Raw genomic sequence first — 23304 nt, forward strand, 5'->3', positions numbered from 1 at the left:
GGACACCTCCTGTGTGAGGAATGATGTTCCACATCCCTGGTTCTTACAGAAGAGCTGGTGTTATGAAAACACAGCCTTAAAAAGGGAGGGGCAAGTTCCCACACTGATCACAACCCGGGGCAGAAACAGAACCTCTAATTTAGGGGAGGGAAAAATAACTAAATTGCTCGACGACAACAAAAGAGCTTTGATGGAATCTGAAACAGGATCTGGGAGCAGTGAGGGGCAGGGGTGGTGCTGGGGGGGGGGGCCGGGAAGAACTATCTCACAGGCTGTGAGATGAGAACCTTCATCCCATGCTGAGGAGAAGGAGGAGGAGACTGGATGTCCCAGCCCCTGACTGGCCATGGGGATGGCTCATGACCCTCCCCTCTCTCACAGCAGCACCTCCCAGCCAGGCAGGGAATTAAAGATAAATAAATTGGGTGGGTTTGGGTTTTTTTTTAAGAGAGATTGATTCCTTTTCTACTAGGAGCTGGTTTTGCTCACATTGCCCTGGGTTTGGGGGTGTCCCAGGGTGCTGAGCTGCACACCTTGCAGCAGCAGCCCAGGGGGTGAGTGGCTGGGGGGTGGTCTCTGCACCCACCCCCCCCCTCCAGAGGAGCCCAGACCCCACTGGGCTGCAGGAAGAGGCTCATCCCAGTGAGCTGCAGCATTCCCAGCTCACTGACAGCACAGGGATGTGTTCTGCAGCCAGGAGCACAGAAAGGAAGGGGAAGAGCAAAGTGTGCAGAGGATTTAATCTACCCTGGGAGGAAAGAAACCTCCACTGAGCCCCAGGCTCTGGATCCAGCCCCGTTACTCTGCTCCCTAAAACAAGCAGCTCCAGCAAAATCAGGGCTACACGGAGCTCTCAGGAGTGAGAGGAACACCTAAAGACCAGCCAGCATTCCTCTTCAGCCTCTATAAGAACCAATTTTGAGCAGGTTTCAGCATTGGAACCCTCCTTCCCCAGGAAACTTCTCACCTCCCAAGGCACCAAAGGGACCTGGGGCTCAGCCCAGGAGCACACAGGCCATGGCCAGCAGGAAGATCGTGTTTTCCTGCCAGAATGTGGCTGACGTGGGAACCAAGTCCTGCCTCCACCCCCACCCTTCACAGCCCTGGCTGCCCTTGCTCTCCAGAGCCAGGAGCAGGACAAGGAGCTTGGAGTTTTGCTGACTTGAATTGCCAAATATTTTTATAGACTCACAGGATACTTTGGGTTAGAAGGAATCTTGAAGATGATCCAGTTCCAACCCCCTGCCTGGGCAGGGACACCTCCCACCAGCCCAGGTTGCTCCAAGCCCCATCCAACCTGCCCTTCAACACTGCCAGGGATGGGGCAGCCACAGCTTCCATGGGCAGCCTGGGCCAGGGTCTCCCCACCCTCACAGCAAAGAATTTCCTCCTCATGTCTCACTTAAGTCTCTCCTCTTCCAGCTTAAAACCATTCCCATTCATCCTCTCCCTCCCTGCCCTTGTCCCAAGCCCCTCCCCAGCTTTCCTGGAGCCCCTTCAGGCACTGGAAGCTGCTCTAAGGTCTCCCTGGAGCCTTCTCTTCTCCAGGCTGAACACCCCAACTCTCCCAGCCTGTCTCCAGGGCAGAGCTGCTCCAGCCCTGGGATCATCTTCATGGCCTCCTCTGGACTCAGGGTGTAAAACAGGCATCAGGACAACTCCTGAGCCAAGCTCTGTGCTGGCTCCTGCCAGTGCTCCCTGTCCTGCCCGGCCACTCATGCTCCTTATGAGCAGCAGGATGGAGCCAGCACAGGGATACCCTGGGTGGCTGGATCCCTCCTGCTCACACCACCTCCCTCAGACTGACAAGAAGCTCCATCTTGCTCCACACCTCCCCACCAATTCCCCCTCTTGACCTCCGAATCATCCTGTATGGCCCAAAACCCAACTCAACCACCGCAGGGTCCTCAACACCCTCCTCTCTGGAGCAGAACGTTGCTGTCCCCACCCCAGAACCCCCCCCTGTGACCCCCCCAGCGTGGCTCACCGTTGTTGCAGTGCCGTACACAGTCCTGGAAAACTGCTCTCCACTTCTCCTGCTCCTTCCCTGTCATCACACAGAAGTAGTAGTGGCGGGCATAGGGGTGCCAGAGGATGAGGGGGAAATCCGTGGGGCACTTCAGGATGGGGGAGTGTCCCGACTTGGGGGTCACACCTGCAGAGTGGGGAAGGATGTGTTGAGGTGCAGATGGAGCAGGACAGGGGATGGGGGTGCTGCAGGGTTGGGGGTGTCCATTTCCCCCAGCATTTTGGGGCTGAGGGTGCACACCAGACCCCCCCCCTCTCCCCTCCTTCCTGCTGTCTTTGCTGTCAGCTCAACCAAAAACCTGGGGCCAAAAAATAAAAGGTGCTAAGAGCTTCGTGCTTCCAAAAAGGGAAATCAGAAGGGAAACATGAAAAAGTAATAATAATTCGTTCTTTCCAGTGTGAAAGCCTCTCCAGAGCTCCTGGCCTGACCCTGCTGCCGTGGTGTCCATGGCTGGTGCCCTATGTGAGCTGTTTCAGCAGCCCCTGCCCTGCTCCCTGGGGGCTGCCCTGGCTTTTAGGGACCCATATAGAAGGGCTGGTCCTCCTGGAGGTCTGGATGGAGGAGCAGGAGCTGCTGCCTTCTCCCAGTGCTCCTGGGAAAGGGAGGTGGCAGCAGCTTGGGGCAGCTCTCATGGAGCCACAGGCACATTTTCCTTCCTTGTCCAGTGGCTGTGGCAGGACCTGAGCAGCAGAACCCTCACACTGCACCCAACACCTCCCGGGGAATGGGGCTGGTTCCCTTCCCTACAATCCCACACCCAAAACCATCCCTTCCAGAAGGTCCCCATGGATGTTAACACCTCACAACCACCCCTACCAGAAGGTCCCCAGGGCTGCTACGCCTCAAAAGCACCTCTTCAAAAAGGTCCCCACGGATGCCCACATCCCCAAATCCCCCCTTCCCAAAGGCACCCAGGAATGCACTGGGGTGCAGGGGACTCCAAGCACCCCTCTGCAGCCACCAGGACCACTCACCAGGCAGGCTGCTGTTCACCAGCTCCAGGTACTGGTCCACAGAGGTGAGGACCTTGTAGCCAGCACTGTTGATCAGCACACGGGGCTGCAGGTCCCGCTCATAGGCCTGAGCAGAAAGAGACAGTCACGGGTGATGGGGAGCACCATGGCATGGCCGTGGGGTGTTCCCCCTTTGGAGCTGTGCCCACCAAGAGATGGGCAAAAGGGTGTTGCCCCTCACCAGTTTGTTCTCGTAGAGGACCAAGCCATAGTTGTGTGGGACCACACAGAAGCGGTTCCTCCACTTCTTGTTCTCCTCGATGTACTGGAAGAGGTTGCCCGAGTAGATGACATGGTCCTCCAGTGGGACCTGTGGGGAGGAGACACATGGTGGGTGGCACAGAAGGGGCAGGGAGGGGGACAGATGGGTCCCCCTCCATCCCGTGGCCACAGCCTGGCACGGGGAGCTCAGCAAGGTCCATTAGTGGTGGTTTGGGTGGTGTTTTCTGTGCTGAGGGTTCTATGCTGAGGTTCTCCAAGTCCACCACTGGATTATCTCCTATAGCTTTGCGAATGTTGGTGCCTGGATTTTTGGAGCTGCATCCAGGGGACAGCTTTGGGGGGGTACCACATGCAGGGCCCTAGGAAACCTCTGAGTGGCTGCCCATGTTCACCGTGGTGGTGGTCACAGGTCCATCCCTGGCACCTCCTTCCTGGGAGACAGACCAAGCTCAGCTGAGCCACACTGAGCTCACTTGGCTGAAGCAGCAGGTTGGAGCAGAGCCCTCCAGCAGCTCTTCCCAACCTCAACCATTGAGATTTTTCCCAGCTGGAGGCAGGCAGGGGCATGTGTGGGACTTCTCGGTGGTGGCCACCAACCAGAAGGTCTTGCCAGGGTGGGGGTCAGAGACAAGCTGCAGATGGAAGGAACCAAGCCCTGCCCTAGCATGGTCTCCAGATGGGACATGGAAGAGGAAAAAAAAAAAGAAGCCATCCCATATAGCCCAGCCCCAGATGATGCTTAAAAGCTCTGAACTTCATGGAGGAGCAGTGACAGGAACAGGCTGAGGACACCTCGAGACCCCCCAGCTGAGCAGCCCCCCTCCAGCACCTTCTGGCCCACACGCCAGCAGCGTTTACACCAGCCCAAACACAGGCTGGCTGAGCCAGCCAAGAATTTGTCCCAAGAATTTTTATGACCCCAGGAACATAAACAAGAGCTGAGAGCTCTTGTGAGGGCGGGAGCTGCCTCTTCTGCCACGGCCACCCACTATCCACCACAGTGGCCACCAGGAGGAACCAGCCAGGGCTCAGGTCCCACCAGGCCCTAGAACCAGGACCCTTCTGCAAGACCTTCTCCTCTCCCTGCTCTGTTCATCTAGTTGCAGGAACCCCCTTGCCTTCCCCAAGCCCTTCCCCTCCCCAGCCCCACAGTCCCATGGGTGGTGAGGAGCTCCGAGAGCAGCTTGGCCCAGCAAACAGGCTGAGGGCACCTTGCTGCTCCTTCCTGCTTTCCAAAGGCTTGGGAAGGGGGAGAAGAAAGCATGAAGCCCTGCAGGGCTAGAGGACAGCAGGAAAGGATGAGAACCCTAACCAAGGCCACCAGCAGGGATGGGGACAGAAAGGTGGTGCCAGCCCCAGGAGATCAGCATCTCATCAATGTGGCTCATCCAAGGAGAATCAACCTTTACAAACCAGCTGACTCAAGGCAGATGAAGCCATGGGGTTTAGTGAGGAAATCAAACCCAAGCTGAGCTCTGACATGTGTCCAGGGGACCCTCAGCTCATGGTCACCAGTATCCCAGGAGCCCCAGCACAGCTGTCGCCTCCTCACACACCCTCCTGGCCCAGGGGAAACAGCCAAGAGGCACCACCCAACCCTGGCAAATATTTGGGACAGGCAGGTATGAGCCACATTGCTGGGCTGGGCAGGGAGGGGACAGGGAGTGAGATCTGGGTCTGGATATCTCAGCTCTGGGGCTCGGCCAGGTCATGAGGATGCTCGGGGACACCATTCTCTGGCTCCACCATTCTCACCACTGGCACTTCTTGTTGGTGTTTCAGGTGACTGATCCACACCTGGGACCCCAGCCCAGCTGGCTGCCCCTGCCCAGGAGGGCCACCAGCCCCTGGTGTCACTGTGGGAGCTGCCTCTGAGCACCACATCCCCACAGGGAGGGCAAAAGAAAAGGTCATAAGGAAATAAATTTAAAAAAAACCAAACCCACATGTCACATCCCAGCTGAACCTGCCTGAGGACAAGGACAAGGAGGATGCTGTCCTGTGTCTTCTTGACATCTCCAACTTCTGGGGCACGGCTGGGGATGCCAAAGCCCCCTGGAGGAGATGCTCTGCCAGCTTCTCACAGAGCCACCCCAGCAACATGCAGGTCCTCACAGCACCTGGAGCCCTGACCCATCCCAGCAGCTCTGCCAGGTCCCTGGCAGAGGACGGGACATGGAGCAAGAGGAATGTCCTATTTATACCCTGGGGTTTTCCAAGACTTCCACAGTGCCCCTGACCTCCCCACCTTGCTGCTGTTCCTCAGACATTCCTGAGCTGCTTGCTGGAGCTTTTTAATGAAGCAGCCAACCTTGGGATGGAAGCACCCCCCCGAGGGGCTGAAGGCCACACTGGGAGGAACCCAAGGGAAGCTCCTGCCCAGGAACCTCCACACCTTTACATTGCTCAACACACCCAGCACCCTGGCAGCTTTCAGAGGAGATGGGGCACATCCAGGCACCTGGGCAAGGTGCCACCTTGATGGGTGGGCCAGGGAGACAATCACTGTGAGTACCCAGGCCTTGAGTCTGATGTCATGGGTGCAATTTCTTTAAAACAAACACCCTTGTAAGCCTCAGGCAAGAGCAGGAGCCTGTTCCCATGTGCAGTCTCGTCTCCTCCTGCTTTCAAGGAGCACTCATAGGACAGGGGTTCCACTGACCTGGCCAGGAGAAACTCCAAACCCTGCCTGCTGGTAAGAGGCCCTGGCTGGTGCCCAAGTGCCCTTGGAGGTGGGAGGAGAGGGCAGGACACGGCCCCAGGGGAAGGTCATGGAGCCCTTCTGCCAGGCAGGAGAAAGGTGCTGCTGGAGATCAGCCTCCCAGCCACCTCCTCTTCCCCCTGAGGATCAGAGACACCTACCAAGGGTTTCCCACCCCTGCCTGGGCATCTGCCTGTGCTGGAGCACTGCTGGCATCACAGAGCAGGAGGATGACAGCCCAGCACACCATGATCTGAGCTTCCCTGGGCATGAGGGGTCCTGGGAGCTCCTGCCAGCCCTGGCATGAAGCCCACCCATCCATGGGGGTGCAGCCAAAAGCCAGCCTTGCCCCTGCAGGCTGAGTGTGCTCCTTGCATGGGCTGGGGTAGAAAACCTCCCCTGGGGAGCTCCATGGCCTGCACGGACAGTGCATGATGCCATGAGATGGGCTGGGCCAGCGTCACAGGGCTACATCCCACTCCAGTAGAATGGAATGAGGAGATGGGATGTGCCTGGACTTTGAGGAGGACATAGGATCATATCATACCATCCCAGACTGGCTTGGGTTGGAGGGGACCTTAAAGATCACCTTGTTCCAACCCCCCTGCCATGGGCAGGGACACCTCCCACCAGCCCAGGTTGCTCCAAGCCCCATCCAACCTGCCCTTCAACACTGCCAGGGATGGGGCAGCCACAGCTTCCCTGGGCAACCTGGGCCAGGCTCTCACCACCCTCACAGCCAAGAATTTCCTCCTCATGTCCAACCTCAATCTCCCCTCTGCCAGTTTTCATCCCTTCCCTCTTGTCCTCTCCCTCCCTGCCCTTGTCCCAAGCCCCTCCCCAGCTTTCCTGGAGCCCCTTCAGGCACTGGAAGGTGCTCTAAGGTCTCCCTGGAGCCTTCTCTTCTCCAGGCTGAACACCCCAACTCTCCCAGCCTGGCTCCATTGCAGAGCTGCTCCAGCCCTGGGACCTTCTCCGGACTCTCTCCATCAGCTGCACGCCCGCAGACGGGTGGGTGCTGGCAGGGCTCGGGCTCCTACCTTGCGGTGCAGCAGCTGGGCTTGGGGTCCCCCGGCGCCCTCGATCTCGTAGCGGACGCTGTTGAAGAGCGCGACCCCGAACTGCTCCCGGTAGCAGCGGCAGAATTCCCGCAGCACCGCGCCCGTCCTCTCTGCCGGGGAAGAGCAGAACAACCCCAGGCAGGGGCTGCACTCGGGGGTCTCCTCACCGCAGACCCCCCCCCCCCCCCACCCCGACCCCCGGCACCTTCCCCCGCCTCTCCCCTTCCCCCGCTGCGGGGCCACCCGCTGGATCAGGGACCCGCTGGGGGTCAGGATCAGGATCTTTGGGGGGGGGGTTGGGTTTTTTTTTTGGGCCTTTCACATTCGTGCCAGGGATTCCTCTCGCCAGCAGGAAATTCCTGCCATCAGGCTGATTCCGGTGAGGCTGCCGGCTTCCCGTGCCTCGTGTGGAGCCCCAGACCCACTCTGACTGCCCCAGCTGGCCTGAGATTGGGGGGCAACCCCCCTCGCCCCCAGCCCCACACATCACTCACACCCACCCGGCCCCACTGTCCCCCCATAAATGCCACCCTAGGAGGGGCCAGGTGGCTCCAGGCTCTGCAGCCAGCCAGGGAGAGGACAACCAGCCTGGCTGCCACCACCTTCCCATATCACCCACACACACACCAGGCAGGGACCCCCACCAGGACCCCCGCCCCTAATAGGGGAAAATCGAGGTGCTGGGAGAGCCTGAGCTGCCAGCTGCCCCCAGGCACCACCCCACAGCAGAGGACATCCCCTCCATCCCAAGGCAGCCCCCTGCCCCACACAGCACCCTCCCCACCCCGACTCAACCCCATAGGGGGGGGTCCTACAGCACAAACTCCACCCCAAACCACCACAAGTCCAAGGGAGAGAACATTCCCCCCCCAGCCCCGGGAGCTGCTTTTGGCACACGGGGCCTCTACTCTGAATTTCACTCTCAACTTTGCTCCCAGAGCCTGTGAGAAGGGAAAAAAACTGGGAGGGCCAACGGAGGGAGGAAGGATTGTCTCCTCATCCCCAGAGCAGGAGCCAGCACGAAGCTGGGGGCACCGACCCAGACAAAACAGCCCCCCCCCCAGGTTGGGAGCCAGCAGCAGCCACCCTGGAGCTCAGCCACTCTCAGCCAAGGCAGCAGGAGGGCCCAGCTTGTGGCAGGGTGCTGCAAATCCCCGTGGGATGAGCAGCTCTGGAGGAAAATGTCACCCCAGGACAACGGCTGGGGGGGGGGGGGGCAGATAAACCCACCCCCAAGGGCTGGCAGTGCCACAGCAGCAAACAGGCCAGTGCCTCACCACGTTGGGGCTGGAAATCCCTTTCAAATTGAGGCAAATTGGGGGGTTTTGTCTGTTGGGTTGTTGTTTTGGGAGGGTTGTTGTTTTTTTTTTCCCCCAGCAAAGAATGAGACGCCTGCTCGTCCCAGCAGAGAAATTCCTCACCCCCGATTTTTTTGGGCATTTTTCTCCTGGACAAGCAGGAGCTGGAAGTCCTTGCCAACCTTCTGCCCTCTCTGGACCTCGGTGGCAATTCCTGCTGCCTACGGGACTGTGTGACTCTGGCAGGGCTGCTGACAGCCGAGATTGAAAAGGACATGTTGAGGTTTCTTTTCCTTTCAGTTCATGGGAAAAAAAAAGGAGCCCCTGCTCCCCGGGCAGCTTAGTCACTCATTCTTCACTGATTAACGACTGGGCCAATTAAGAGGTCTTAAGTCAATGGAAAAAAAGCAAAAGTCGATGAGTTGCAGGCATCGAAACAAAAGATGTGCAGTCAAAGAGCCAAGGCTTTCAAATCTCCCTCAGCCTCTCTGGGTGTGGAGGGGATGATGGGGGTCACCAACACTCCCCACCCAGTGCCCTGGTTGCCCCAATAGCCACCACGCTCAGCCTTGGCCAGGGGAGGGGAGGTAGGGACCTCTGGAGGGGTCAGGAGGAGGTGGCACAGGGTGCCACTGGATTTAGCAAGACCTGGACTGCTAGCAGGGGTACAGCTGGGCTTTGCATGAGAGCAGGGGATGGGAAGCCCACCCTGAGGATGTCAGTGGGTGCCCTGGTGCTCCCACACCCATAGCACCCTGCTGAACCAGATTTCCTGGGAGCTACCAAGAGCATCCCCCTGCCCAGCTGCACAGCCAAGGCCACCAAGGGTCCCTCAGGAGCCGCTTCGGCTGCACATCCAGCCAAGAGCTGGAGGGGCCTGGGGACAGGTCTGGGGAGTTGTGTCCCCTGCCTCCTCCCACTGCCCCATCCTGGGAGGGGGTGACACCCACAGCAAGCTGGCTGCACACCAGGGGCCTCACAGGATGGTGCCAGGTGTCCCCAGCCACCTACAGAGGGTGCTTTCCCACCATGGGCCACCACCCCAGTCCCTGTCACACTGAGCAAACAGCACCACGCAGAGGTGCCAGTCCCCAGGCAGCTGGGGTTTGTCCCCAAGCAGCAGGGGCTGGTCCCCAAGCAGCTGGGGTTGCAGATTCCAGCACGTCCCTCTGGTTCCTGGCAAGGAAGGGTGGAGGAAAGCCACCAGCTTTATGGTGCCAAGGACATCCACCACCAGTCAGCAGGAGCCCCAGCTCTGGCACATCTGATCACAGGGTTCATCTGTCCCCCAGCTGTCCCCAGGACTAAGCTGCAGGTGGTGGCTGCAGGCTGAGATAAAGGGGCTCTGCAGGAACCAGGCAAAGCCCTGAGGCCAGGCTGGACACAGGGCTGGGCAGGAGGCTGGGAACCAGGAGTAGGGTCCAGCTACAGACATCAGCTCTGCACCCCCAGCCACACTCAGGTCCCCCATGCCTGGTCCCCAAGGACCCATCCTCTCTCCCCATCACCCACCCAGCACCCTGGGCACAGCAGGGTGAGCAGCTCCGGTGGGGACAGCCTGGCAGGAGATGGAACAGGCAGCACAGGTTTGCTCTTGTCCCAGATGATGCCTGAGGCTTGTCTGGGCAAAACCTGCTCCTGCTCTGACCCACCTCCTGGACCAGTCGTGCCACCACAGCTGTCACCCAGCCCAGAGCACAATGACAGGGGCAAGCCAGGGCGGCAGCAGCCCCTGGCAAGGCGGGTTGCACCCCCAAAGGCATGTGCAGGAGGTCACAGCTCGGCCAGAGCAGCCCTGGTCCAGTCTCAGTCCCTTTGAACCAGGGCAGGAGGTGGATCTCACCCTCAGAAGGATTCCAAAAGCCACAGCAAGCTGGCCAGCAGCCTGGACTGGCTGCATACTGCTTTTGGAGGCATCTCCAGCAGCACCAGCAGCCCCCCATGTGCACAGAACAAGGCAGGCACCAGCTCTTATCCTGACCTCCCACATGCAGGTCGAGTCCCAGCTCCAGCACCTCTTAGAGCAAAGCCAAGGAGAAAAAAAGCAAGCCACGAGCTCCAGGTCCAGCCCTGAGACCTTATCATCCAGAGAACAGCATGGACAGCTTGACCATACCCTTCCCTCCAGCTGCCTGGTTTTGCTGCCTGAAGCTTGTTTCCCTGCCATGAGGAGACCAGGGCTCCAGAAACCCCAATCCTGGCAGCCCCTGCCTTGTCAAGAGCCCTGCCAGTACGTCTGTGTGGCCACAGCTCCTTTTCCTCATCACCCTCGAAATCATGTGAAAATGAGAGTGATGCTTTAAATAGCCCAGGCAGAGTCAGCAGATCCGGCAGCAGGGAGGTCAGATCCTGCCCAGGTTTTGCTGCACAGTTTTCTTGGCCCCCACCCAACAGTGGGTGCCCTTCTTGCCCGCCAAGGGTAGAAGACAATCATGGCTTCGTTTGGGTTGGACAAGACTTTGAAGATCACCAAGTCCAACCATTAGGATGGAGAATAGAGGAAAAGGATCAGGGCTGCTGCCCCATCACAGCACGTCCCAGGTGGGACTGAGCCCAGAGGGGACAGGAATGTGGCTCAGCTCAGGTGGTTTCCTGGGGCTGGGGTCCAGCTTGGCCTCCCCCAGCACCGAGCTGAGCTGCATGGGTGCATCCTCTGCCTGTGGGATCCCCGGATCCCAGCTGCACCTTCTACCTGTGGGATCCCAGGACCCCAGCTGCATCCTCAACCAGGGATGCTCAGCAAAGTTGCTCTTGGGATAAGCATCCCCCCCGTGCCCTTCCAAAGGCACCAAATGACCTGAGGTTGGAGAGGTCCTTTCCACTTTCCTGGTGTGGCAGGAGCTTGGGTGGGCAGCAAAGGGTTGGGAAGGGAACAAGCAGAGGAGGGTGCACAGCTCCTCTGCACCCACACCAGCCTTCACCTGGCCAAGGTGCCTCTGGGGCTGCAGAGCTGCCTCCTGCCCCTGGGCTGGGCTGGCTGGCCCCTGGAGCGTGGCCACCGGGTCCCCAGGGCACTGCCACAGGGATGTGTGGCCAGGAGGGAGCACCTGGGCTGCCCCCAGGACTGGGGCTCCCAAACACACCCCGTGGGGCTGAGCAGGGACAGTGGGAGCTGGGTGCTCTGCAGCGGGACTCCACACACACACACACGTGTCCAGCCATGCACAAACATGTACACTAACATGCACAAACACACACACGCATGCGTGCACGCGTGAACACAGGCACACCTGCCCGTGCACACCCACATACACACACATGCACACAATCCCACACTCCTGCCCATACACCCCCATGCACACCCTTGTACACACCCGCACACGTACCTGTGCACACTCCCATACACACACAATCCCACACTCATGCCCATACACCACCCCCCACGCACACCTTTGTACACTCATGCACACACACACCCCCTCATGAACACCACTGCACACTCATGCACACACCCACCCTATGAACACCCTTGCACACCCATGCACACACCCTCCCCATGAACACTCTTGCACACCCATGCACACACCCCCTCCCCTGTGAACACCCTTGTACACCCAGGCACACTCCCATGCACAAACATGCACGCACAGGCTCAAACGTGCACACACCCCCATGCACACTCACCCCCCCCTGCCTGCCACGGTCTGACAAATCCCAGCAGGAACACCCATCCCCTGCCTCCCTCCAGCCCACATCCCGTTTTACAAGCCCAAAGCCCCACGTCCCTCACTCCCCAGACACACCTTGTGTCATCCCTCTGCTGCTACTTCGACATATTCGGGGTGGGGGGGGGGTTGCAGGAGGCTTTGAAACCCCAGCCTCTCCCTGGAGGACCCCCTGGGAGCCCCCCCAAGGTCTGTGAAGCTGAGTGGGAACCAGACCAAGCCCTCGTGGGATGTCACCGGGATGCCCCAGCGGAGGCAGGGAATGTTCCCTCCACCTCGGGCCACGAAATAAATAAGTCAGCAAGCAAGGAAATAAATAAATAAGACAAGAAAAAAAAAAAAAAAAAGGACAAAAAAGCTCATTGAAGCTGAGCCCCTGGGCTGGCTGAGCCCGGGCCCCCGCACTCGTGACAAAACCTCTCCTGGCTCATTTCCCCCCCGGCCCCCACGGGACAGCCTGACTCAGCAGGGCCACAGGAAAGCCCCAGCACCCTCCCTGCCCCCCCCAGGCAGCCCATGTGTGTCCCCTCACTGTGGCTCAGGGATGGGACACGGGGGTGTACCTGCCGTGCCATCGTGTCCCTTGGCTGGGTGTCCCTATCCTGCTGCCTCGGTGGCCCGTGCTGTGGTGGCAACGGTCTGCAGGACACCCACCCTGGCAGGGCACCCATGAGCACACGCTCTGCTGGCCCAGCCAGGCTTCCCAAAGCTGCCAGAGAAGGAGTTAATTACTAATTTAGCTGGTAAATGATTAGCGGGGGGGGGGGGTGCTGCTGGGGGCAGCGCAGGCTCCCGGCAGCCCCGCTGTGTGGCACTGGCAGGGACATCCACAGGCTGGCACACGGTGCCACCAGCCCGGCCAGCTCGTTGCCACCCAGATAAAGGCAGCAAAACCAGAAGGGCCCCGACTTGTCAGGCCGCTGCTCCCTAGTGTAGGCAGGGGGGGGCTGGGACAGGGAGGTGGGACACTGCTCACCGGGACAGCCCCCGGGTGTCCCCAGCATGCTGGGGAGGGGCCATCCAGCCGCAGTTCCCATGGGAGGGGAGTCATGGAGCCAGCAGCACCCTCCCTGTGCCTGCCGGTGGGAAAGGAGCTGGGAGGACGGGCAGCACAGGGAGCACAAACTGCCCGGAAAGTCACCCGCTTTCCCGTGCTGACCCCCTGTCTCCACCCTGCCCCTCACATCCCATTTCCAGGCTGCTCTGGTTCTGCAGAGGACAATCAGGGTGGCTCTTCCAGCAAGGGAAACCAAGGGCAAAGCCACTGCAGGGGGGTCGATGCCGCTGGCTGGGTGAAGGGTGTGCTCAGGACACCCCTGGCAGTGGGGCTGCTCCAGCAATCCCACACCACTGCCTGGTCTAAATGGGGCTGGAGCTAAGCAGAGAGTGTGTCTGGGCACCCCCTGCTGAGGGGGCACAGCAAGCTGGGGACTGGGTGTGTGGTGGGTGTATGGCATGGCAGGAACAGGGAGCAGGGCAGGAACAGGGAGCAGGGCAGGAACAAGGGAGCATGGCAGGAACAGGGAGCATGGCAGGAACAAGGGAGCATGGCAGGAACAAGGGAGCATGGCAGGAACAAGGGAGCATGGCATGGTGAGGATGGGATGGGATGCACACAGGAATGGGGTGCACAGCAGGCTCAGGATGGGGTGTCTTTGATCCATTGCCCAGCACACAGGGACAGGGTGCTGGGGCAGCCCTGGATCCAGCAGCACCCCAGGAGCTCTGAACTCCACCTGCAGCTGCTGAGCTGGGAAGGGCCCATGGGCACAGGCACTGCTCTGTGTCCCCCTGCTGCAGTGCCTCCCACCCAGCCCTCCCCACCACCGTGCTGGGTCCCAGCCAGGGCAGGCTCGTCCCTGCAAGATTTGAGGGCACAGGATGGCAGGCTGAGCACCAGCACTGCAGGGACAGCCAGCAGAAGGGACAGTGCAAGAGGTGCCAGCTCTGAGCTGCTCCACGGCCCTGCAGGGAGCCAGGAGAGCACTGCAGGGTGCACCCAAAGGGTTAAGCCCCAGCCGGCTGCTCAGTTTCTGGAATTTGAATCTGATTTCATTTCCACCCAGAAACACAAAGTCCTTCATACAGGTCTGACTCAGCCCAGCTGAGCATCCCCAGAGCATCCCCCCAGGGAGGGGTTTCCAGCACTGGCTCCCAGGGTAATGCTGGGGCTGGGGGGGGTGTTGAGCACCAGTACCCAGGGGACACGGCAGCAGAAAAGGGGCTGAAGGAGGGTTTGTTGCTAAACCTGGGGGCTGGGGGGGCTGCCCTGCATATTTTGCTCTCTCACACAGGTCAGGAGAGACTGAACCGGGGGGGGGGGGGAGGAGGGAAAAGGATGGGGAGTGGGGGTGGAAAGCAATGAACAGGGACAATTTCCCCCCTCCTTCCCTGCACCCAAACGCACCCTGCACACAAAGCCACCCCAAACCAGCCCGGGGATGTGTCTGTTGTTGGGATTTAAGCTGAGCTTATCCGGGATAAAGGGAGAGCAGGGGCTGCTCCCGGTGCCTGCCCCAGCTCTTTGTGCACCCAAGGCAGGCCAGGGCTCACTGCCTCCCTCCAGCATTACTCCAACAATCCATCGGGAATATTTTCAGCTGCAAATCAGCTCAGAGGCACGATCCGGGTTGAAAAGGGGCCGGACACATCCTGTCCCCCCCCCCCCTCTCCCACATCCCGGGCCGGGGGGAGCAGCCGCTGCCCTCTGACTCAGGCCTGTGGGGAAAGGGGGGGCAGGAAGGGATGAGGCAGCCGAGAAACCAGATGGGCCCAGGCGTGAACCGGTTCGTCCTCTCTCCCTGCTTTTGCTCTGCCCCCGGATGAGTCAGAAGCACCCGCGGTGCCAGCTCCGGGCGCTGGGGCACCCGTTGGGGACACGGGGCTCGGTGTGGTTGCCTCCGAGGTGCACCCTTCGCCAGCACCCCGCGGCATCCCCCCCCATCCCGGCTGTGTCCCTAGGGGATGTCCCCAGGGATGCTGGCAGAGCATCCCTGTGTCGCCCCCCCCCCCCCCCGCCTCCAGCAGCACCCGTCCCCATCTCCCAGCCGTGAGTTGCACCTCGCCCACGGCAAACCAACCTGCGGGAGGATCCCAAAGCAGACCACGGAATCCACGGGGCCGAAAACGAAGCAGCACATTCACCACCAGCCTCACCAACAGCCAAACCCCCACACACACCCACCCCACCCCCCTCCACCCGCTGCTCCTGCTCCCCCAAACCCAACCACCAAGCCAAACCCAGCCCCCCGCACCAGCCCCGTTCCCTCGGCTCCGGGGGCCCCATCCAGCCCAGCAGATGAGGGATTAGTGCCCAGCTACATGCCGGGAGGTGTTTTCCCGTGGCGTGGATGCCGATTTCCCGCTGCTCCCCGGGAACCAGGCTGCGGCCGGGGCTGCGTGCGAGGAATGTGCATGTGAATAACAAAAGAGCGTTCGGGGCCTTTGAAGGTCTCTGGAGAAGTTGGGTAGGGCTGGACCGAGGCCAGAGAGAGATGTTTGGCCTGAACCTCCCTGCCCAAACTGCTTCTGAGGGATGGGGGCAGGAGGAGATTCCCTCCTGACCACCCAGCCCTGCCTGGCCCAGGCAAGACCCTCCTGCCCTGTCCCTTCCCCTTTCAGCACTCCTTGCCTTCAGGAGTGATGCTCCAAAAACATGGGGTGCAGGTGCCCACACTGGCTAAACCCACCCCAGCCCAAAGTGCCACCTGCCCAGTGGCACAGGGACCAGATTCAAGCCCACCAGAAGAGGTGGTTGCACTGGCAGGAGAGTCAGGTTATGTCCCATGGCCAGGGGGGTGGCTGTGGGGGAGATGAAGCAGCCCTGTGAAGCTTGGCTCAAGCTGGGGCTTGCACCAGTACCACCCCCAAAGCCCACACTGGACCGGGACCCACTGCCCTCATCCTGGCTGCAGTCACATCACCCCACAAGTCTCTTGTCCTCAGGGTACCACCAGCACCTGGCCAGGCAGGGCTGCCCAACCCTTTGGTGCTCACCCCAGAGCGGGCACTGGCCCACAGCAGGGTGGGACCCAGCATCACCCCTCCCCAGATAAGGTCTCATTCATCCCCCAGCACTGGCCTGGCAGCATTGCACCCACACCAGTGTGGTGCAACCCCCACCAGGGCTAAGCCAAGGCTGGGGCACTGGCAGTGCCACTGTGGGGTGATGCACCAGCTGCAGTTTCCTTTGGGCAGCCACGGCATAGGGGGGGGGCTTCAGAACCAAGGGGGTACCCCAAGGCAAAGGGGCCAGATCAAGCTTGGGCATCTCCAGGTCTCTCGAGCTCCAGGTGCTGGGGACAGCAGGGTTGGGTGGTCCTTCCTCTGAGATGTCCCAGGAACAGCTTCTGTACTCAGCAGGGGACAAGGAGCTGGCCCCCTTGTGATCCCCCTGTGCCCAGCCCCAGGGTAAGGAGCTGAACCTGGCACACTCTCCTCCACCAAGCTGGTCAGTGCCAGTGGGAAACCCAACCCAGCACTGCAGGAGGAGACCAAACAAAGAGTTTTATGTGCATAAAAAAAAAAAAAGCCCAACCAAAACCCAAGAGGTATTTGAACAAAAGAGCCTTGAGCCTATTCTGGGCTGTGCCCAACCCCTGCTGGCAGGCAGGGGGGAATCACTGTGCCCAGCTCTTTGATGATGGGGCAGGACAGCAGATCTCCACCAGCCCAACGGTGCTCATCCCACACTATGTCCCCCACACCTGCTCCCCCATCTCCATGGAGGGTGATGCCTCAGCTGAGGGTGGCCAGAGGCTCAGTGTGTCCCATGGCCAAGGATGCTGCAGGAGCAACATAGCCCCTGGTGGACCTGGACAACCTGGGCTGGTGGGCACCCACCCCATGGGGCTAGCAGATGGCCCCCCATGGCACGGAGCATCATCAGAGTCTTCCTCACTATGGGAGGGTGGGCAGAAGCTGGCAGAGCAAAGCAGCTCCTAGGCAGAGACATTCCCAAGGCAGGGCTGTTCCCAAAGCAGAGAGGTTCCCAAAACAGAGATGTTCCCAGTGTAGGGGGAACATCCCAAGGCAAGGCCTCAGGTGATGCCCTGCATGTGTTGGGATCAGAGGAAGGAGCTCAGGACTCTTCCCGTGTCTGAGCCACCACTGCTCTGGGTGTCTGGGACCTGGCAGCCTGGTTCTCTTGCCCCACGCAGCCACAGTGTCCTTGGGTGGTCCTTCCTCTGGGATGTCCCAGGAAAAGCTTCTGTACTCAGCAGGGGACAAGGAGCTGGTCCCCTTGTGATCCCCCTGTGCCCCCAGCTTTAGGGCATGTCCCTTCATGCAGGGAAATCCCCCAAGGAGCATCACACCTGGCACTGAGCAGGGCTGGCAGAGGGAAGGACAAGCATCTCAAGCCCCAGGAGCCACCAACATAACAGGAGGGGAGGGAGGTCCTGCCCCAGGTCCTCTGCCAGCTCCAGGGCAGAGTGTCCTGCCCATCCTTGCTGCATGGAGACATCCCATCCTGGGGACTCCCACAGTGGAGAGGATCAAGCTCCTCAGAGCAGCACCTGAAGTGCATGAAGAAGGCCACCCTGCTCTAGCAGCTGGAGTCAGGACCCGTGCTGAACACTGCTGCCCTTTCCCTTGGAAAAGGTGGAGTTTTACTCCTTCCTCCCCCTCAGATCCGGGCAGGCTGGGAGGAAGTCTGCTTGCAATGAGCAGCTCTGCTCTGCCCCTTCCTCCCCTCCTGGCTCCCTTGGGCACATCCAGGCATGGGACAAGGCTCCGGGGCTGGGGAGGGGGCACAGCTGCTGCTCAGGGATCTCATGGCTGGGCACCAGGTTCTGCAGCCCAAGGGTGTGGTGACACCTTCTGCAAACAGGATGGTGGGACCAGAGCTGGGTCCTGCAGGGACAAAGCTCAGACTCATGCTGGAGAGTTGGTGCTCACTTGTCTTCAAGCCTGACTCCAGCAAGCTCCTGTGAATGAGCACCCCAGGATCCCTCCAGCCCTTCTCCTTGCTGAAAAGCTCCAAGACACGCACAGCCCAGACCCCCACATCTCCCTGCTTGTCAGGAGCAAGGGCAAGGCAGCTGCCACCTGAGTGTGACATGAAACCTGGTCACAGGCTGCTGCAGGGGTTGGAAATGGGACTGGTGGGTGTGACATCACCCCTTCCCCATGGGCTGGGACCAGGCCCATGCAACCATTGCATCCCCCATGGGCCATGCTCTAACCCTGGTCTCTTCTGGGGGCTGTTTTGGTGACTGTCCCCACACCCACATGGCACCTTTGCTGTTCCCAGCATGGGACCAGAGCAGCAGTGCTGAGGCTCCAGCAGAGCCATGGGTAGGAGCCAGTGGCTTGTTGCAACCTGCTGTGGGGCTGAGGCAGAGGGACAGGAGCCATGGGTCCCCAGGAGGGTGGGACAGAGCTGACAAGGGGTGTGCCAAGAGGCACCCAGCCTCCCCTGGGCTCAGAGCCAGCCTCTGCAGTGATTTGGGGGCAGGGGGAAGGAAAAGGCTTGAGAAATCCCAGCTCTTGGCTGTGCTCCCCTTGCTGGGTTCCTGCAATGGGGTTAAGGGTGTCTGATACTGCAGTTGGGGGGGGGGTCCTGGTCTGTGGGTGCTTTTCTCTCCCCTGGCTGACCCGAGGGTCCAAGCAGAGCTCTCAGCTGTGACTCTGGCTCTGTTCCTTCCCATCCCCAGCCCTCCTGCTCCCAGGCAGAGCAGGGATACCCTCTCTGCGTGCCCCGGCTTGCTCAAGGCAAGGCTTTCAGATGAGCCCGTGCCCGGGGAGACAGGGAAAGCCCCCCCGGGAGGGAAGGCTCCCACCTCCCGCCCACACGGGAAGGCACAAGAGGCCCCCCCAGCCGGCGCTGTCCCCTGCCCCAACACGCTGGCTCCGAGCGAGCCCCGTGCCCCGACACGACGGCTGCAGGGAAAAGCCCTGGCTTGCCAGAACCAGCCCTTCCCTGCTGGCAGGGAGCCCTGACATGCCAGGGGAGTTATTTATTTCACGATGAAAGACACACATACACACACACACTCTGTTAGGAGAAACCACTCCAGCACACGGCAGCACGGATCCCTCCGAGCCTTCCCTGCATCGGCCCCACCCCGGGGCTGGGTGAGGGTTTCAAGCCTCCAGACCAACCCCAGAGCCCACCACCAGTAGCCACCACCCCCCCGCCAGGGCTGGCTGGAGCTGATCTGTGGGCAAGGCTTAGGAAATGACTGTCACGCTGAAGGAAACCACAGCAAAACCTCTTCCCTCTGCCAGCAACCTCCCCCCCAGAGCACATCACAGCCAGGCACCTCCAGACCCAGCCCCACAGCCTGTCCCATCAGCACCCAGCCCCCCTTGACAGGAGAAGGATGCACCAAGGATATGGAGCCACCAGTGCTGACAGGGCTCATTGGAGCAGAAAGGTCTGGCACAAGGGCTGAGGCTCAGTGTCACCTGTGCCACCGTTGTGTGGGCTGGAAGTCTCACCCCAAATTAATAGCTATTTTTTTTTTTTTCCCAGCAATTAACAGGCTGGCGACTCCCTGGAAATGCCAGAACAAGGTGTGAGCTCATGGGGACCCTCCCTGTGCTGCCACCCACCTCCCCATCCTGCTGGCTGTGGCTGCAGCTCCTGCTATATTCCTGGGCTCTTCCACCCACCAGGTGCCTGGGACCACCAGCCCCACAGGACAGAGCCACCCACATCCTGGAAGCCATGCTCCCCCTTACACCCCTGGGAGAAGGGGTCCATGGGGCTGGGATGCACTAGTAGGGTAGGAGTTACTCCAGGATGAGAGAAGAGTTTCATCCAGCCCCTTGCTGAGGGCACCTGGAGAGGAGGGGACACTGTGCAAAAACCCAAGTGACATCTTGGCTTTCCCTGGAGCCCTGGCAGGACATGTTCCCAGGCAATGGTGCCTGTGCTGGACATCCTTGCACAAGGATGGGGAGCCAGTCCTTGCTCCAGCCCACAGAGCAGGTCAGGAGAAACTCCTAGCCCATGTTAGGGAGGAAGAGGAGGAGGAGGAAGGCAGCCGAAAGGTGTTGACAAACAAGCTGGGTGACTCAAGCCAGGATCATGTCTGAAGCAGGGCAGCAGAAGGAAGCGATTCCCAGCTGCCCCACCAGCACAGCTCTCCAGGCCCACGTGTGGTTGTAGAGACTCTGGAGAGAGGAGATGGAAACAGCCCTGCCCGAAAACCACCCCCACATAGATCACACCCCCCAGACTGCCTTGTTGGTCCCAGTGCAGCAGAGCATCCCCAGTATTGGCAGAGGGTGCTGCCTGCACATCTGCTCAGGCAGCAGGACAGCTGTTCAACCCCATCAGGGGGAGGAAAAACCCCGGGAGATGCTGGCACCAGTCTCACCACAGCCACCACCACGTGGGCTGGGACAGGGCATGGGACCTGTGCAGCATGGCAGAGGTCCTGAAGCAGAGGGGATGGCACGGGAAGGCTTTTTGCCACCTCCCTCCCGCCTTTAACCCACCTGCAGTGCTCAGAGTTGCCCTCCCAGCAGTGGGGAAGGATCCCAGGGTTTGCTGCGTGCTCAGTCGGGGCAGTCCTGCCGGAATGAGGGGGCTGCAGACACCAGGAGCACCGCCAAGCCCAGCGACCTCCTGTCCCTGCTGCCATTAGGAGCGACATCAGCCCGGGCAGCTCCTCCAAATTCCCCAAAGCTGGGAGGACAACTGGGAAAAGCTGCTTGGGAGTGGATGGATCCTTCCCCAGGCACCGGCAGGAGCAGCAGCAGCGGGGAACAGGCCGAGCTGGGCAGGAGAACACGGAGTTTTCCCCAGCGCCGCGTTACTTTGCATGCCTGACAGCAAGTCATGCCTTGCCTGTCGGGTTACAGCCCCTCCCAGCTCTGGGGGCTCTTCACCCAGCAAAGAGCCCACGTGGAAGCTGGAGACTTGCTTAGTGAACCCGGTGAGCTCCAGTCTCTCCCGGAAGGGTGTCCCAGTACAGGTGTGGGGCCTCCCTACTCACCCTGAACCACAGGACACGGACCAGCCCAATCTCCATAACCCCGTGGTACAGGATTCCTCTTCTCTCCAAGAGAACTTGTCTGCAGCCCCTGACCCCCACAAACATGGGCTGAAACCCCCTGGTATAGCAGCTCAATCCCTGCCAAGGTGCAACCATCCAGCCTGGCCTTGCAAGCACCACATTTCTAGCCCAGCAGAGACCTGCACAAGAAACCCAGCAGGGCTGTTCCTTGTTCTTCTTCAGGGTTATGATCACAGGGCTTGGACAGGGAGCAATCTGTGTATGGAGAATGAGTTAAGTTCAAGGGAGATTTGGGCTGTGCTTCGGACCCTGCTGCGCTGAGCACTGCCCGGAGCAGCCTCAGCCTCGTGGGTCGGCAGCTCCGCCCGACGAGAACCGCACGGTGCGTTCCCAGCTCTCCTTCAAAGCTCACAAACCTGCTGGCATCCTGCTCAGCCACATACCACGCAAACATTCCTACCAGCCTGCCCAGCACGGCAGGGCTTGGCATGGCCATCAGGTGGGCTCCTCTGCACCCCACGACACCCCCAGCCCACGCACCGGGACCTCGCGGCGGTTTTACCACCCTGCTCCAGCACTGCCGGACCCACGGTGGCTTTCCCCCCCCCAAAAAAAAAAGCCTCTGAGGGGGAAAAAGGACTTCAGAGCCGCTCCCGTGGTTTTATGGCGGAGATAGAGGAATGATACGGCAGAGTCACCTCCAAAACGCCGGCGCTCCCCGAGCCCTTGAGCTCGCCGCAAGGCGCACAAGGTCCAGCCCGGAGCTGCGCTCCTCGTTGCCGCCCGAGTAGGTGCGGCTGAGGGCAGGGGCGGGGGGGGGGGGGGGGGGGGAAGGAAGAGATGTTGCTCAGCCCTGGGAGGGGAGGGTTTGCCAGCCTGGGGAGCTGAAACCGAAGCCGGAGCACGAAAGGGCTCGGAGGTCAAGTCCTGCCTGCTCGGGAGCCCCCGGGGGAGCGAAAGCGCACGCATGACGAGTGATGCAAGGCGGCTCGGGGAGGGGGGGGGGGAAGACGAGGGAGGGAGCACAGCACCCCGGCAGAGGGGTGACCCCACTTATGGGGGTCAAGCATGTCACCGCAGGCGCCAATTAGCAAACCCTGCCCCCCCCCCATCCACCCTCCTCGCCTCGCACAAAACCGGGTCTGTAGAGAAGCCGTAGCCCCGTGTCCGGCAGCTCCCGGGCGGCAGCGACCAGACACCGTGTGCCCGGGGCTGACAGCGGGACAGCCGGGCTCTCAATACCCGCATTGTCACCCTTGCCCCTGTCCCACAGCAGCGGGGAGACTGCTGTGTCGTGCCCCTACTGGGGCAGCTCGGGGGCACCCCCGGGATACCCCAGGGATGCAGCCAGTCCCCCACCCCGGAGCTCTTGGGGGGGGCTCATCCAGGGATATCCCCCCCACCCCCAGCACTGCATAAAGGGGAGAAAGTTCACTCGTGGGCGCAGCCCCAGCAAACCCGGTGTTGACAAGCGGTTTCCCTGCACAGGACCCGGCTTGCCAGCATCTCTCCCGAGCCCAACTCCCCCCCTTTCCCTCTTCACAGCCCCGGGAAGTTCAGCGCACCGACACGCTCCCCGGTTCCCGCAGCCAACACAAACATCCCCGGCACAACCCAGCCTTTCATTTGGGAGGCAGACAGGCACCTCCAGCGCACCCCCCCCCCCCCTCCCGCCCCGCCCTGTGCCCAGCCAAGGGGCACAGGCAAAAAAAAAAAACCAACACCGAGAAACTGCAACGTGGTGCGAAGAAAAATAAAAATAGAAGGTTTTTTTAAGTGTGGGAAAGAAGGGGGAAAACAGGCTGGGGGATGGGGGGGGATGTGTGTGTGTGCTCCAGGGCCCACGGTGTGGGGGTGTGTCCCCCCACCCGGATTGAAGAAAGGGATGGGGAGAGGCTGGCAGGGGTAAAGGGAAAGGGGGGAAGAGGGTGGGGAGCTCACCCGCGATGTGCTGGCGGCGACCCTCGTCCAGGTGCGTGGAGACCACATCTCCCATGGCGAGCGGAGCCGGGCCGGGGAGCGGCAGGAGGAGGAGGAGGAGGAGGTGAGGAGGAGGAGGAAGGCAGCGCCCGGGGCGGTCTGGCAGCCCCAGCCCCGCCGGCCTCCCCGGCCACTCCCCCCGCCCCGCCCTGCTCCAGCCCCCGCCGCCCGCCTGTGTGTCCCCGTCCCTTCTTGTAATTAGCTGCTCTCATTTGCTGGCTGAGGGATGGTGGAGACTCCCGGGCTGCCTTCCGCCCCCACCCCGGCTTGTGCTGGGAAGCCCCCCAACCCTGTGTTCAGCCCCGCGCGGCATCGCTGTGTCCCCCGCCGGGACCACCTCCAGCTCCCGGTGCCGGGAAAACCAGC

At 60.8% G+C, this 23304-nt stretch overlaps 1 protein-coding gene across 1 annotated transcript in view; it reads right to left on the reverse strand.

The window, feature by feature from the left end:
• LOC127392641 (protein Niban 2-like) overlaps nucleotides 1-22997 on the reverse strand; it is a 32492-nt gene extending 9495 nt beyond the window's left edge. Inside the window, 5 exon segments of the mRNA XM_051636846.1 lie at nucleotides 1988-2155; nucleotides 3004-3109; nucleotides 3224-3352; nucleotides 7006-7136; nucleotides 22900-22997. Of these exon segments, the coding sequence (XP_051492806.1) occupies nucleotides 1988-2155; nucleotides 3004-3109; nucleotides 3224-3352; nucleotides 7006-7136; nucleotides 22900-22954 (589 nt within the window). The 5' untranslated portion in view covers nucleotides 22955-22997.
• Between the last annotated feature and the right edge of the window lie 307 nt (nucleotides 22998-23304).

The sequence above is a fragment of the Apus apus genome, chromosome 19 (assembly GCF_020740795.1).
Source record: "Apus apus isolate bApuApu2 chromosome 19, bApuApu2.pri.cur, whole genome shotgun sequence".
In the NCBI taxonomy this organism is placed as follows: domain Eukaryota; kingdom Metazoa; phylum Chordata; class Aves; order Apodiformes; family Apodidae; genus Apus; species Apus apus.